The sequence below is a fragment of the Channa argus genome, chromosome 17 (genome assembly GCF_033026475.1).
Source record: "Channa argus isolate prfri chromosome 17, Channa argus male v1.0, whole genome shotgun sequence".
NCBI classification, from domain to species: Eukaryota; Metazoa; Chordata; class Actinopteri; order Anabantiformes; family Channidae; genus Channa; species Channa argus.
Genome location: NC_090213.1, coordinates 4,650,959 through 4,667,198, shown reverse-complemented (window position 1 = coordinate 4,667,198; position 16,240 = coordinate 4,650,959). Strand labels below are relative to the sequence as shown.

Genomic DNA, 16,240 nt, shown 5'->3' with positions numbered 1-16,240 from the left:
TTTTTAATCTTTCAACATATCACATTCTCTGTTTTTTTATTGTATTTTTTCTTTAAATAACACAGAACAGGAATAAAGATGAGGAAGGAACCAGAGACATTTTTGAAGACATCACAGTCTTTAAGGTAAAGAAAGAAGAATTCCTCAAACACCAGCTAAAACAACAACACTACTGTGATGTTTTAACTTAAGTGATGGGATAATCTTTAAATTTAAAGGTGCCACTTTACCCTCTCAGGTTTCTACACTTGCCCAGACCCGACAAACAAAGAACCTGTCAAATTATTATTATATCTGCAAACAGATTAAAAAGCAAGTATCTGCTAACTCTATCCTCCAATCAGAATAAGCTCCTAGAATAAAATTGCGTTTCCCAAGGATGTTGCTAATGGTGGGTTGTACTTGCCTGGAAACAGATATGTAATGATAGCAATAAAACACAATGACATTGCTGGAATCGTAACAATAATACTTCTATGGAAGCTATAACCTGTAGTTTTTCATACTTTTCTAAATAGGTTAACTAAATTTAGTTCCTCAATGTGTACAGTAGCTATTTAAAATAGCCTCATCTCCTAACCCATTGCTTTTGCTGCAGTCGTACGTGACGAAAGGGCACCTGACAGACATTGTCTGTCTCTGTTTGATGGCTTGGGGGGGTAACCATCTATTCAGCTGGTTACAATCTTCAAGCTCATCACTAGATGTTAACAAATATTACACATTGCTATTCATTTTTGGAGCTTTTAAATTAAACTGTTTTTGGGAAATAAAAATGAAAGTCACCAAGCCCACGATCAAGTATTGTAGCAGTATTTTGAACAATAAACCTCCAGTAAAAGTGACGGGATTATTTAAGAAGCTGAGCTTGGATTGGAAAACTGCAAATTGTATGTTTTGCATGGTGATTTTTAACATGTTTAATAAATTAACATGCATTTTGTTGTAGTTTCAACCAATGATATCTGATAAAAAGTACTTAAATCCGTAATTTTTAGGTGCCACGTAAAATAAAAAAATAGAAAATGATATGGCAAATAATTAACTACTAATGCTCAAAGTATGACATGAAAAACACAACATTATTAATATTGCTTGGGCATCATATTAAGCCAAAGATATTTGAAAACTATTAGTGTCATTGGACTCACAAATTATTAGTTTCCCTTTAAATCACAGTTATGATGTATGTTATCATTAAAAGCAGGAAGCTTTTGAAGTATCTAATTCAGAGGAAGAGGAGAATGAGGATGATGAGAGTAGTGACTCGTCGTCTTCTGATACACTAACATGCAGTATTCCTGAGGTAAATCTATAAATAAATTACAACTTAGGGAAGCATGTCTCTGGGTGTCTTCCTTTTGGGTTTCATTCCAGAATTTCAAATATCATTGAATACAAAACACCAAAGTCCTCAGAAATGGATACATTTAACACTTAGTATTTAAACATTTTGGAATGAAACTCAGTTTCTTGAGCTTGCCCTTTTTATATTTTTTTCTTCTTTATTCAAATTTTGATTCGCTTAATAATTATCACAATTTTCTGTGCTGTCATAGAGGATTCACATATTTTTGCATGTTGCATGTTGCATTTGTGAGACACACATCTTGTTTCCCGATAAACCTATTGTGATACTGTCAGGAGCAGCTGCTGTAAAGATGTTGCTCCACAGGAATATTTCCCTCCAAATACATAAAAACAATGAGAATGATGTGTGTGTTTGGTTCATGTGCATAGATTTTATTTGCATATGTTTCTTTATACAATTTTATACAAAAGGACCCAGGGAAGACACTCAACAGTTCAGATGTACAAAGTGAGGATATCAATCTGCTCTCTGATTTGAAGGTAAATAATTTTTAAGATTTATTTTCTGACAATTGAAAGACGTGTGTATTAATGACCTATTCTAAGTGGCATAGTGTGGACACAGAGAAATGGTGAGATATTTTTCAGTGTAAGCATTTTGCATCATTGCCATCATTGCTCTTTGTCTTTCAGGAACTGAAGAGTTTTACTCATCATGTTGAAACAAGATCAGAAGTTGTTGAAACTTTGTCTGTGAAGTCTGGATTTGACACCAGTCACTTTGGATCTGAACATGGTGAAATTGCTCTTAGAACAATGGATACTAAAGCCGATGACGGTGAAGCATTTTGTGATGACACTGCGACAGAGTCGGTAAGCATTGCAGCCGCTCTAAGATCTGAAGAGGATTTTACTGCTGCTTACACACTGGAGCAACATAAATCCCCAAATCATGAAAAGGTTGTCTTTGGTCCTCAAATAAAGACACTTCAGACAGCAGCTGTAGTGGAAGACACAAGACTGATTCCTGTAAGACCTATTACTCCCTTCATTACTACTGAGTTTATAACGAGGGAAGATGAAGATCTGTGTTTGTCCACAACTCCCCAAAAAAGTCTGGTGAGTTTGTGGAAAAAGGGGATTCATTTTCCAACTTTCCAAGCACATGTTCAACTTTTTTGGTTAATTAGACTATTAACCAGATATTGACATACAGCTTTGAAATTAATTGAAATGTTGTGGACATTTTTAAAATGAAATGAAGTGACATTTAAAGAATCAATAGAAACACTGTTTTTATTTTTTCTTCCCAATATCCAGTTGACTAGTGCTTTGAAGGAGCAACTTGAAGTCAGCACCAGTCTTAGGAATTTTAACGACATCCAGGCTTCAGCAGAGTCTAAAATACCAAGCAGGTAAAAAGGAGAGTGACAGTTACAGGAACTGACGAATGAAATGTTTTACAACTGCATGGAGTTCCATTTGGCTAAATGTTGCATGTTCTGTTGGATCTCTAGCTTAGTTGGACATGAAGATGACGAGGGGCATCCAAGTTGGAGTAAACTTTACGCCCAGATTTCTCAAAATCTGGCAACTTTGAAAAAAATGCTGGAGGACCAACAAACTTGTAGCAGCTCAGATGATGGAGGAACACACGAAAAGGTACAAAAATCAATTTACCTATCGAGATTGTTTTTGATTTTAAAATATTTAAACATTGATTGATACATGAGAACTAGAGGAGACCACTGTGAAACCAGAAGATACTAACCAAGTAGTCAAAGTTCAAGCATGCCTAAAAGACACAAAGGCCTGGATGTCCTACAATTCCCTACTTCTAAATTCTGACAAACTGAAATAATTGTATATGCTGTCTAACAATATAGTTACTTTAGATGGCATAACGTTGGCCTCCAGTACTGCTGTGAGGAACCTTGGAGTTATCTTTGACCAGGATTTGTCCTTTACATCGCACATAAAATACATTTCTAGATCAGCCTTCGTCCACCTACGGAACAGAATTAGGAGCATCCTGTCTTAAAGTGATGCTGAAAAACTAGTCCATGCATTTGTTACTTCTAGATTGGACTACTGTAATCCCCTACTTTTGGGGTGTCCTAATGACTCCCTAAAAAGCCTTCAATTAATTCAAAATGTGTCTTCTCTCTCCTGTAGCTTCTCCCCCTCGGTATCCCTCTCTCTGTCCCTTTCGGCAGGTGTCCCCGGCTTTGGCGCTGTGTGTTTTCCAGTGTGCAGCTAGTGGTTCTACCAACGTGCCCAATGTTTTGTTGTTGCTTTTTGTGGCTCTTTTCTTTTCGGTGAAATAACTATAATTTTCTGTTTTTATTTAGGTTCTAGAAAGGAGTTCTGCTTCTGCTGTTCTCCAGGGTACACATGAGTCCATTACCATGCTAAGGCAAATGGTATGTACAAAAGAAAAAGAGCAAAAATCTTAGCACACCTGTGTTGTCCCCTTTAAGGAATTCTCTGTAGAAACAGTCTGTATGTTTTATAGACAAATGTCCAATGAATGATAAGCTAACTAGAAACCACATTTGTAGCAAAACACAGCAATGCAACAATGTCAGCAAACCCAAGTTGCTCCTAAATGGCACCGCAGGACTTAACTTTTTACTTTTTTTTTCCCCCAGGTGACGACTGCAAGCAGTACTCATCCTGGTGTGAAGGAGAACTTGTATGCGGCTGTGCAGAGGGTCATCCTCTGTCTGGACTCTTTGACCGTCTTTTTGTTGACTCCTGGTGGCAGTGGAGAGGATGACGGCCAGCTGAGGCTGCTGCAGCAGGAGGTGACTTAATAGACATACGTGAAAACTTTGCACATACAGTACATACAATAAATGTTTGGTGACTATGCACGATGTAAAATATTATTATTTTTTATTTATTTTTTACAAGCCTGCAGGAAAAGCAAGGATATTTTCTGTACTCCTTTATTTTATATATATATATACTTACATAACTAGTTGCCATGAAATCAGCTGGAGAACACAGCACCTAAATGTTTTTCCCACCTCTCCCTGCATAGTGTTTAAGCACTGACATAGACACTCTGGCTGAGCTGTTGAAAAAAATGGAGTCTGAGACCAGACCAGTGCTTTTGGGGGAAGAACAAGATGTTCTGCACTGTTTGAATTGCCTTCAGGATTGTCTTCACACAGTCCAGCTGGTATTCACCATGGCCAACAACCAGCTCCATGAACATCTAAGCCTCAAGAAACATAAGGTTTGAAGTATACTATTAACTCAGCCACAGAATAGTACTTTATACTGTGTCAGAACAGCCTCTAATGAGAACTATAACACCATTAACCATATAAATCCTACTGTGTGACTCAAAAATATCTCTAAAATGTCAAATGCAACAAAAAGTTTAGGATTGACACATTTAATATGTTGAACTACAGCTGCAGAACCTTTGGTAATAGTTAAGTTAAAGGCAGTGTGTGCTATTTTGTTTTTGTTTAACACAATATGATTGTTAAAGAAGCTTTAGCTGGTGGACTCTGTGCTGATGGAATTGATTTTTAGTGAGAAGACTTGTTAACAGTTAGTAGAACCCCTCCAAATCCACCCTCCTGCTGCCTTGTCCCTAGAGTCATTCTAGGCAATACTATGATACAGTTCTTATCTTAAGTTCTTAATTACATTTACTTAAGGATCATACTTGTATATCAATTTAGATAGTTTATACTTGGTGCTACATTAATCCTTTTTTTTTTTCAGAGTTACATTCTGCACCTTACACCTCTTTCATTTAAGAAATATAGTCACGAGTTACTTTGATTATGTGTGCAAAATATAAATCTGCAGTTACTAAAGTATTGTGTTATTTGCCATAGAGTAAATAAACATTTTAAGTAATTAAAATTCTTACTCTCAACTAGAGGTTAAGACCCTAACCTTAAAAGGTTGCATACACATTGGAAATCAGTAATAAACAAATGTTAAAAATAATACTAACCTGATAAGCACTTCTGCTGCACAGTGAGCTATTGCTTTTGTCATTGGTCTGTGTAATGATCTGTCTTTGCAGCCTTTTTTTATGGTTATGCACTTTACTAAAAAGCTGAGAAATTTGTGCGCTACACGAGAAATCAATCTAGGGAAATCAGGTTTCTACCCGGATTGTAGAAAATAGCTTTGTCGTTTACTTGACAGTTAAGAAATCAATTACTCAAGAAAGCCGACTGTAACATGGTGACTTAATTTTATGTAGATGTAGAGATTGTTGTTACTCCTACTTCTTAAATGACTTGTCTTACACAGGAGCTCCCATCCAAACAGCTGTGTACTTTAGATGAGTTTGATCTGGGACAGAGTGAGATCTTCCCAATTCTGAAGATTGTTCCTACTTTAGAGGTAACTGGTGTCGACAGCTTTGTATTGTGTGTATGTACAGTACCTTGTAAAAAGTATTTGCCCCTTATAGAAGTTATTACCTTCATTTTTTTTTAATTGTCATTTCAATTTTACATTTTTTCCACTTATTAACAAAAAACAATGAATTAAGTTGGTTTCTTATAGGGGCGGTAAATTCTTAGGAAACCACTAATTTTCAGTTTTATATATTTGAATTAATTTAAATTGCTTATTACCCCTTGGAAACTTTAAAGGAGGGGATACTTTTTGTGGGCACTATGAATGTTTACATATCAATATTGTAAAATCATTGGTAAATATGTGCCCATGGGACTCTCTTAACAAATATAACATTACAACGAATGACCTAAGCTTTAAATAAAGTTTAGTGCAGCTCTTCTAAGAAAAAAACACCAAATCATATGTACTAATATAAAGCCCTGACCTGTAATTACAGAATAATTTATGATTTAAATAAACTCCCTGGAAACATGACATAGCATATGTTTCAAAGGTTTATGCTATTCCCTTTAAACTTTGTGCTCCTCCTGCATCTCTCAGCAGTGTGTGCTCGGCAGACATCTGACAGAGTGTCCAGGGGAAAAAACCAAACTACAGCAAGCTTCCCAGTCCTTGCTTCAGGGGATAACTCGCCTCCTGGAACTAGGTGAAGAATGCAAAACCGAAGCGCAGATGAACCAAGTTCACAACCGCAGCCAACTTCAAGACATTCTCTGCGGACGCAAGGTATCTCACTGCGCTTTGAGAAACTTCTTCAACAGGCAGATAAAGCCCAGATTTAAGTTGGGCACTTTCCCAAGAGTGTAGAAGCTTCTTAATGGTTTCAAAGGTTCAAAAGTTTAACTTTTTTTTTTTTTTTTTACTTTTTAACTTAACTAATATTTATGCCTAATTACACCCTCTCCCGCCTACCTGATTTCCCTTGTTGCTGTATTTAATAGCCTTACTTTGCTTATGTTACATTTCATTATTGTCATAAATCTGATCTCTTGGTGATCTAGAAGCTGCTGCAGGTCCTCAAATCTCAGTTGGCTTTTGTGCAGCATCTATTTCAATGCGAGTCAGATGCACTTAAGTGTCAAGAGGAAGAGTGGGTACATCTGCAAATCAGGGCCAAAGCACTTCAGCAACAGGCTCTGGAAAAGGAAGTGGCTTTTCAAACAAGCCTTCAGGTTTGTACTACATAGTTGCTGAAGGCTATATGAATTAATACATAAACAAATGAGAGTTTTCTTGTAGAATACTTAAAAAATAACTTTTAAGTGTTTATGCTCATAAATCAAAAGCTAAAATCCTTACTGTATATGTGGGTTTCTGGTTGCACCTTTTGCAGGAGTTGACCCGGTGGGAGGATAATTGTGGGAGACTGGGCAGGGTGCTGGTTGAGTTTGAGGCCTTCATCAGTAGCGAAGAACTCGAGGGAGACGATGAGGCGTTTGTAATACAGCACAGAGCAGATGCGTGCCAGGTAACCCCACGCTGTGCACAAAGTTGTTGTCTTTGTTGTTTTATGATCAGACTTTTCCTTACTTGCTTTATCTTGCTACTTCTCTTCATTTCTTTTCCCACATAACTCTGCTTGGATTGATGTAGCTTGTTTTTACTCCAGTTCTTTTCCCAGCAGCCCTCAGAGATAAGAATAGCTGGGGTGTAATGAAGACCAAAGTGTGGATAGTGCTGTCTTTTTTGTTCAGAATTGGTCCAGTCATGAATCCAGCACATAACTAAAGCCCTTTAGCAGTTTAAACTTCTGTCACTTCTAGCCACTTTATAAGAGAGGTTGCTGCTGCTAGAAGGTCCTTGGTTTGAATACCCAGTTGGCTTTGGCCTTTGTGGGTGGAGTTTACATGTTCTCTTTGTGCTTGTGTTCTGCCTGTGCTTGTGTGGGTTTCCTCTAGGTACTCCAGTTTCCTCCCACAGTCCAAAAAGATTTGTGTTAATGTTAAGTTAATTGGTGACTCTAAATTGCCCGCAAATGTAAATGTGAGTGAGTGTGAATGGTTGTCTGTGTATGTCTGTGTTGACCCTGAGAAAGACTGGAAACCTGCCCAGGGTGTACCTTGCCCCTTGCCCAATGAATGCTGTAATAGGCTACCAGCTCCTCCAAATGTAGAAAAATATTTTTCTACAACCTCAATTCAAAAGAAGTTAGGACGATGTGTAAAACCTAAATGAAAACAGAATGCAATGAGTTGCAAATCTTATAAACCCATATTTTATCGCCCAAATTGAACATAAACAACATATAACATGTTTAAACTGAGACATTTTACCATTTCATGGAAAATATTTTGACTGGTCATTTTAAATTTGATGGCAGCAACACTTCTCAAAAAAGTTGGAAGAGAGACAACAAAAGGCTTGAAAAGTAATTGCTGCAGATCAAAAACACATGGAGGAGCATTTGACAACTACTTAGGTTAACAGGCAACAGGTCAGTAATATAACTGGGTATAAAATAGCATTTCAGAGAGACAGAGTCTCTCAAATTTTAAGATAGGCTGTGACAAACTGCTGTCGGTAAGTGTTGGCCATCTGCATAGTAGCTCTCATTGTGGGAATAGGTGAATTAGAAACAGTGTAAAGTACCAATAGGTAGAAAAGTGCTATATAAGGGGCCAAGAATTTACCATATGAACACAGTTCGCTGTGAAATCCACAAATGCAAGTTAAAGCTGTATCATGCAAAGAAAAAGCTATATGGGAACAGGATCCAGAAATGCCGCCATGTTCTCTGGGCCAAAGCTCATTTAAAATAGTCAGAGGCAAAATAGAAAACTGTTCTGTGGTCAAATTAATAAAAATTGGAATTCTTTGTGGAAACCCTGGATATCCTGCCGCCTAAAGAAGAGAGGGGCTCTTCATTTTTTTACCAGTGGACAGTTCAAAAGCCTGCATCTCTGATGGTATGGGGTGCATTAGTGCCTATGGCGTGGGGAGCTTACACATCTGTAAAGGCACCATCAAGGCATATGCATACCAATGGAAGATAGGAACACAGGGAAGGCCTTGCATATTTCAGCAAGACAATGTAAAACCACATACTGCATCTGTCACAACCGCATGGCTTCGCAGGACAAGGGTCCGGGTACTGAACTGGCCTGCCTGAAGTCCAGACCTTTTACCAATAGAAAACATTTGGTGCATCATAAACCAAAACAGTCTGGCAACGGAGGCCCAGGACTGTCTTAAGGTGTCTGATTTAAACATGTAACATATGAGCAATATTGATTCCTTTTCCCCACTCAGCAAGCACTCATCCAGCTGTATGACAGCAGAGCTACTTTAGGACTACTCCTGGATCAGAGGGATGTGCTGCAGAAAGAGCCAATGTTTGCTACCTCGGTCTGCCAGGCAGGAGGCGCTCTGGAGCTACAATGGAGGAGTGTCTACAGGCGGACAGAGCAAGAGATTCAGCGCTGCAGAGCCATACAAGACAGCTGGACCAGGTGGGACAGGCTCCAAAATACCATTCTGTAGCTTCTGCCAAAATTTTAAAAACAGTTCTTTGTGGATGTAAGACTTTATTATTTAAAAAACGTGGAGGCCAGACACTTGTATTTATTGCCCATGCCAATTGACAAATGTTATTGTCCGCTATTTCAGCTGTTTTGGATTGGAGCAAATATTAGTAACTTTGATTCTGATTTAAAACCAAAATAAAGGTCAAATCCATAAACAGTGCAAAATCTAAATATTTGAATGATACACAGGCTTTAAACCCGGTCATTATTTATTGGAATTTTGTTTTCCATGTGAAAAAAAACAGTGGGGATTTTTTTCTACAGCAACAACTCAGTAATCTCTTGTTCGTATGAGCTCACCTGCTGTCTCGTTTATCAGGACTGAAACGTGAAGAAGCTGTCATGTTCTGCCCCATTGGATTAGCTATTTGCTTCCCTCCCCACAGATACCAGACAGACCTTGCTTTGGTCAGTGAATGGCTGGATGGTGCCAACAAACACTTGAAAACTTTGTCAGACCTGGCAGACACCACTGACCTGGACCAGGAGTGTATTCAAAGCCACCTGATCAAGTTACTGGTAAGGCTCTTCTGTCTGCTCTTTACTTTTCTACGTTACAGTTGACAACTTTGTCAGCTAATGCCTATCGCGTAAAAAATAAAGTCCAGAATAAAAAATCAGTCTGATGTTTTAAATCCTTAGAATCATCATTATTCTTATTTTAATAAAGACTTGTTCTTTATCTGATTCAAGATTCTAAACATAGAGGGTGTTAATGCTGTATAACCTATAAAACTCTCTGAAGCAAATTTATGGTTATTAGCCAATATTGTGTAACTAAAATTTTAATTTAAATTTGGCAGGGGGCTAATATAGGCAGAAGGGGGTTAATGTAGGCAGAAGATGAACCAACTAACCATATCCTCCAAAGCACTATTGGCTTGAGGGCCAAGTCATTATTATACTAGTACAATAGCATTCCATAATCACGATCAACTGATGACATAATGGTAAACCATTAAAATGGATGCCTGTCATTAGCTCATGACACAAGCGACTGACCATCACCAGTCATGTTCGAATTTTATTGTGTTGTCTCATCGTTCACAACACATGCATTCAACTAAGTCTGCTTAACCCTGTCTCTCAGGATTTCTCCATGGAAGTGGAAGCCATGTCAGTCCATAGAACATCTGTCTCCAAGGAAGGAACAAAGCTGATCCACCTGAGAGAAGCTGAATGTCCCAAGCTGAGAGCTCAGCTCGCCCAGCTGGACATCAGCTGGAACCAGCTGACCTCTGATCTGTCTAAGGCACAAGACCAACTGCAGCAGGTACAGCATTTCGTCCTTTGCTGAAGAGGAAATGCATACAGTGTATACTCTATACTATGGTATATGTGGTATGGTCTGCACTTTTCTACCTTATTAGTACTCAAAGGGATTTACCCTGCTTCTCATTCACCTATTCACACTTACAATCACACACACACTGATGGGGGAGCTGTTATGCAGCTAGCCTGCAGTCACAAGGAGCAATTAAGTTGGGGTTTAATGTCTTAGTCAAGGACACGTCAGCATGTGACAGAAGTGTCCTTGAGCAAGACACTTCTGTCAGAAGGAGGCAGGAACAACACTTCTGCGATTGGTGGATGACCTCCTTGGCCGCATTCATCCCCTAGTGAGTCAGTCATGAGTCAGCTTAATAATAACTTTGTAGTAGTACTGTTTTTTCTTTTTTCAGTTTTCAAAACACAACCCTAACTCTAAATACTTTCTACTTCTCCTGTGAATCAAAAATTCATGGTCCAAGACCTGTGGACGTCCTGTTGGTTTTCAAAAATAATTAAGCATCTGAGAAATCTGTTTGGGCAAAGGGAGTACACACTTGCACCTTGTTTAAATCAGTTTAGGGGAGATTGATGATAGGGAGGACTTTGCAGGGAAAGGACACTTAATATTTCCTTACCATTTATTACTGGCAAGAGGAACCAGCCAAGTTCTGTATGGAGTTTGCATGTTCTCCCTCTACTTTCATAGGTTGAACATGAACAGTTGTCTGTCCCTATATTGGGCCCTGCAATGGCTGTACAGGGTGCATCCCACCTCCTTTGGAGAGATTGGATAGGCTCCAGCACCCCTGCAAACCTTAGAATGAATGAATAGATGAATAATTTAACTAAACCTGCCAGATATGTCTTCCAGATAATTAATGGTGATGTCTTATACTTTAGCAGTGTTCTCAGACTGAATCAAAAAATATTTTCTCTACCAAAAATGGTTTTATAATTTGGACAGGTACACAAGACATATTGTATGCAGATAGGTATGACTACTAATTGTAACTGGATACAAGTATTAATTTGTAACAGATGTATTGCAAAACTCTTTGTCTTAGTCTTGTCTTGTGTGTCTCTTAGCAACTGCTGGCAGTATGGCCACCATTGGGAGTGTTGTCTGACCTGGAGGACTGGCTGAGGAAACTAGAGACTCGGCTGAACAAGGAGAAAGAAACAGTCCACATGGTCAAAAATGCTGCTCACATCACTGAAGTCCTGCAGAACTATAAGGTGCTCCTGTCTCCACTATTCCCTTTCTCTGTGTCTATCTCACTCTCTTATTTAGAATGGGTTATTCCAGCTACTCAATACGTAAAGATTGCTGGTATGTGATTTACATTCCAAATTACTGGGTGTTTTCAAGCTGTGAGGGTCCCTTCTGTTACATACATACAAATTCACTGCTTTTCTGCTTTTTTTGTGTGTGACAATTCATGAAATGTCTTATGCTTATATCTAAAGACACATTTATAAGGTATATTGTGTATAAATTACAGCTTGATTGTCTCAAACTAAACATTATTTGATTTTTTTTTAAATTGTGGTAGCCTTAAATTCCTGATTTGTGGTAGCAAAACTTACTGACTGAGACATTGTGAATTATTGGAAGACTTGACTTTGTTTGTTTTGTTTTTTTTAGGAGTTAAAGGCAGGGCTTCTAACTGGACAGTTTCTTCTTGATTTCCTGTGCCAGTCTGGGCCTCAGGTGCTAGGAGCCGACGTCCAGGCTTTCCAGTCTAAAAGTACAATTTATGCAGAGAAACTTGGTGCCCTTAGACTCCAGTGGCTGTATGTCCAAAGGGAGCTGGAGAACCAGGTCTTTATTTCTGCTGCTAATATACACCCAATACAACTCTAGTACTTTTCAAATCTGAAAATAATTTAACCAACTTTCTAACTCTCTTATTTTCTGGTCATATATTCTATTAAAAAAACACTTGTGTACATGCTCTACGTATGGGCAAGGCCGACTAACTAACATTTGAAATGTATGTGTGAAATGACACAGAAAACAGTACACTTTGGTGATGTGATCATTGGCGTTTCCATACAACCAGGGTAAAAGTTTCATATAAAGTCTTGTTCTATTGCTACATTGTCAGTGAATAGTCGGACATGCTGTATAAGCTCACATGATGGCTGATGCACTATATTGTGGCCGTTGTTTCTACACAAGAATCAGCCACTTTTTTAATTTTGTCCCCTCAGATTTGTGAAGCTGAACAGATTCATCAAACTTGTGCAGGCAGAGAAAGGCGACTGAAGCATCACCAAGGCTGGATAGTGCAGCAGAAAGAGCAGCTGAATACGTGGAGAAATATTCTCAGTCCAACACTAATTCATAAGGCTCTGCTGGAGTGGGAGGTACAGTGACAGGAAGCAAACAGATGAATGTTTGTAGTATATCTTTTAATACTGTCGCTCCATCTCAAACTGCTCTGTTTTTCTTCTAGGACATTGTGGGCAGAATAAAGGATGTGGCTGCAGCTTTGCAGGAGCTGAAAGCCATACAAGTGAATGTTGACAAGGAAGAGGCCCACCCATGTGATATCGCCTTTTGTAACAAAGCCGACACTATTATTCGTGCTTGTTGGGATCTGTGGCAACAGGTAAAAATAACAGCAATCTGCAACATTCAGAGAAAATTTAGTGCCAGGTGAAAGTCAGCAGATGGTGAGACATAGACAGGTAGCCACATACTCTAGACCTCAAATTCCTTCAAATAGCATGTTGCCTGATAAACTGTAAAGCCTTTTTGCAGGATGTTTACCATGTTCAGAAAAACTTTAAACTCAACTATTTGATTAAATTGCAAAATCCTGAACAGTCCTCTTGTTTCTGGTCACAGGATATAGTGCAGGTCAGATGTGTCCATGCTTGTACTGGCACCCACAGCATATATGTGCATACTGCATAAAAGCCACATTAAAGCCATGCTAATAAACAGTAAGAAAGTTAAGTTATGTCAACTGGACTACTTTCTACTTAGTTGGAAACATTTAGCTAGTGGGTGGCGACAGGGGGTGGCACAGACCACCACTAAAATCTGATGGGCCACCTCAGGTGCCAACCTGTACCTTGACTGCGAAGGAAAGAAAACTGACCAAATCTGAGAATGAAATAAATTGCGGTCATTATAATTAAGAATTATTTTGTACATTTAAGTTTTTTTTTCATGTATGTTGTAGCAGGTGGAACCAGGCAGATTGTCTCTTCATAGAATGACTATTCAGCATTTTTTATACAGAATTATAATGCAACAATATCATAAAAGATTTCAAGATCTGACCCTGTTCACAGTAAAAGCAATATTTGATGGCAGCACAGAGAAAGGTAGCAACCTGCTGGTGAACATACCTATAGTACAAAACCAAATTAGGGGGAAAAGAAAAAAAAAGTAAAAATAAAAATAGAATATATTAGCATTAAAATCTCCAGGTCATGGAAAACAATGGCAGAGATATAGAGGGGAATATACAAAATTCATTTATGTTCTGGACCACTGGTGTGCCCCTATTATGAGTCCCTCTTCTTCTTGTCAAAACAGGATGTACAGATAAATTTGCACAAATACAGTGCATGATTTTAAAATAGTAAACAATTGCAATAAAAAAAAGTTTACATCTGAATTTATAATTCTTCCAGTTCATATATAAACTAATCACTAGTTGGTTTCGAAACACTATTAACATCTCAGAAATATTTTGATGGGAAGTTTCTAAACAAGGTTCAATATTCTTATAGACATAACAAGATGCAATAATGTTTCAAAGATATGTTTTTTTTAACCATTGTTCCTATGTCTGCAGATTAGAACAAATCAGTGGTTCAGTCTTGTATACATGGAACCAATAAAAATCCTTAAATCCTAAGAATGTTTCTTATTTTATAATTTGCAGATGAAAGCTCTGAGACCAGCTTTACAACAGACCGCCATGGAGTGGAGTTGTTACAACAGAGATGTGAGAGAAGCTATGCTACACAGCACTTGGGTGAGCTGTGCTCTACAGCATCATCGAACTCCTCTGTTTTCACTAAAGCAGACAGAACTAAACATGCACCGACTACAGGTGAGCAAAAATATTGACCATCCTGTGTTTTACACATGTCCACAAAAAGGCTTTAGACTTACAAGAAGAAATCACATTTATCCTAATGATTCTGCAACGTGTACTGGATAATCGTCTTAATTCATAAAATGTTTCAATGTCAACTGCTTTAGCAAGCTATGTCAAAATCTAACAAGCCTGGTGGCTTTCAGGCTAAAATTTAGAAAAGAAACTTTGTTACTCTCAGCTGGCCGTAAGTGAATGAAGTTAAAAGCTGCTCCATCAAGCTTTGACAGATTCAGTAAAGGTTTGTGCATTCACGGACGTCAAGCTCTCAGTTCTTTTCAGTTCAAGTAAAAATGTGGGGAAGTAAATGCATCTCTAAATGGGGACTTTAAAAGAAAGATGGTTTTTCTTTGCACAGCAACTTGAGGATAAGGCTGGAAGAGGAGAGGCGCTTTGGGCGGCTGTGGAAAAATCCTACCAGAGTCTTGTGAAGAGTCTTCATTGTGAAACACCACAGGCACTATGTGATCAAATGGAAGGAGAGCGAAAACGGTCAGTAGCATAGATTACAAGAAAATGGTCAGACAATCAAATTTAAAGGGGAAATATCCACAAAAAATCTCCTGCGTTTAAGCCAAATTTGACCCACTTGATTATGTGATATCATACTATCACAAACCAGCTTTGATAGCAATACCAAATATTATTAACTTTATTCTCCACCAAACAGGACCAGGAAGTAGAGAATAAGATTTAAAATTCAGTTGTTCTATTGTATTTTCTAGCTATAATGAAATATACTCATAGTGGGTCACAGGATTCATGGATTTTGATACCAATGGCCAATAACCAGATTTCACACACTGTCAGAATCAATAACATGATGAACAATGCAGCCTTACTGTAAGCAAATATGCAATTATATATTTATGTAATACTATGTATGTATTCTGCTCTTATTTAATGAATTGTGACTGTATAAGGTGGAAGGATGTGGTACAGGAGTTAAAGGATGAGCACCTTAAGACGGCAGAGACACTTTCCCTCTGGCAGGTGTACAGTCATCTCTCTGAGAACTGCTCCCTTCACCTGCAACAACTGTGGCATCAGTGGCAGGAGATGTCCAGCTCTTCACTTTCACCTGAACAGGATGCGCAGGCCATGCTCCACTTAATCAAGGTTGGTTCATGGTGCTTTTAACATAAATTGCATATACTGTGAAGTGTGTGTGTGTGTGTGTGTGTGTGTGTGTGTGTGTGTGTGTGTGTGTGTGTGTGTGTGTGTGTGTGTGTGTTCCACAATCCATTGGCTTCTTGCCAGTTTGGTTTGCAAATGTGAAAATATTAATGAATTTAGGCAAAAGATCCACCAACAAGGAAACTTCAGTGTAACACAATAGACTTGTACATGTATGATGTCAGTGAACTCAAATTCATTTTTTATAGTATAGTACTTTACTCAAATTGAGGTACTAAATAGAAAATAATTTTAAGTAGTACTTATAGTTGTAGTGGAGTATTTCTTTAGGCAAGTACCATAGTTTTGAGTTTGTGTAATGCTACCACCTGGTGCTTTTTTTTTTCCACGTCGTATGAGACAGTAAAACTTGGACTTTGTTGGTAAACATGTCGGTGTTAATGACACGAATGCATAAAAATATGGCAAAATTAA

The 16,240-nt window shown here is 38.2% G+C and overlaps 1 protein-coding gene across 12 annotated transcripts in view; it reads left to right on the top strand.

Moving 5' to 3' along the window:
• The window catches only part of LOC137102841 (nesprin-2), a 78,037-nt gene that overhangs the window by 40,578 nt on the left and 21,219 nt on the right, over positions 1–16,240 (top strand). For 7 of the 12 annotated variants that reach the window (XM_067482748.1, XM_067482747.1, XM_067482757.1 and 4 more), the window contains 23 exons: positions 66–125; positions 1,205–1,306; positions 1,783–1,851; positions 2,005–2,430; positions 2,632–2,726; positions 2,829–2,973; positions 3,663–3,734; positions 3,963–4,118; positions 4,358–4,555; positions 5,599–5,691; positions 6,253–6,438; positions 6,714–6,884; positions 7,046–7,180; positions 8,962–9,161; positions 9,623–9,755; positions 10,327–10,509; positions 11,595–11,744; positions 12,154–12,330; positions 12,723–12,878; positions 12,968–13,123; positions 14,414–14,584; positions 14,988–15,121; positions 15,553–15,748. In XM_067482748.1, the coding sequence (XP_067338849.1) occupies positions 66–125; positions 1,205–1,306; positions 1,783–1,851; positions 2,005–2,430; positions 2,632–2,726; positions 2,829–2,973; positions 3,663–3,734; positions 3,963–4,118; positions 4,358–4,555; positions 5,599–5,691; positions 6,253–6,438; positions 6,714–6,884; positions 7,046–7,180; positions 8,962–9,161; positions 9,623–9,755; positions 10,327–10,509; positions 11,595–11,744; positions 12,154–12,330; positions 12,723–12,878; positions 12,968–13,123; positions 14,414–14,584; positions 14,988–15,121; positions 15,553–15,748 (3,564 nt within the window). The remainder of the gene's footprint in view (positions 1–65; positions 126–1,204; positions 1,307–1,782; positions 1,852–2,004; positions 2,431–2,631; positions 2,727–2,828; positions 2,974–3,662; positions 3,735–3,962; positions 4,119–4,357; positions 4,556–5,598; positions 5,692–6,252; positions 6,439–6,713; positions 6,885–7,045; positions 7,181–8,961; positions 9,162–9,622; positions 9,756–10,326; positions 10,510–11,594; positions 11,745–12,153; positions 12,331–12,722; positions 12,879–12,967; positions 13,124–14,413; positions 14,585–14,987; positions 15,122–15,552; positions 15,749–16,240) is intronic. The other 5 variants (XM_067482754.1, XM_067482749.1, XM_067482751.1 and 2 more) reach the window with 5 other exon arrangements.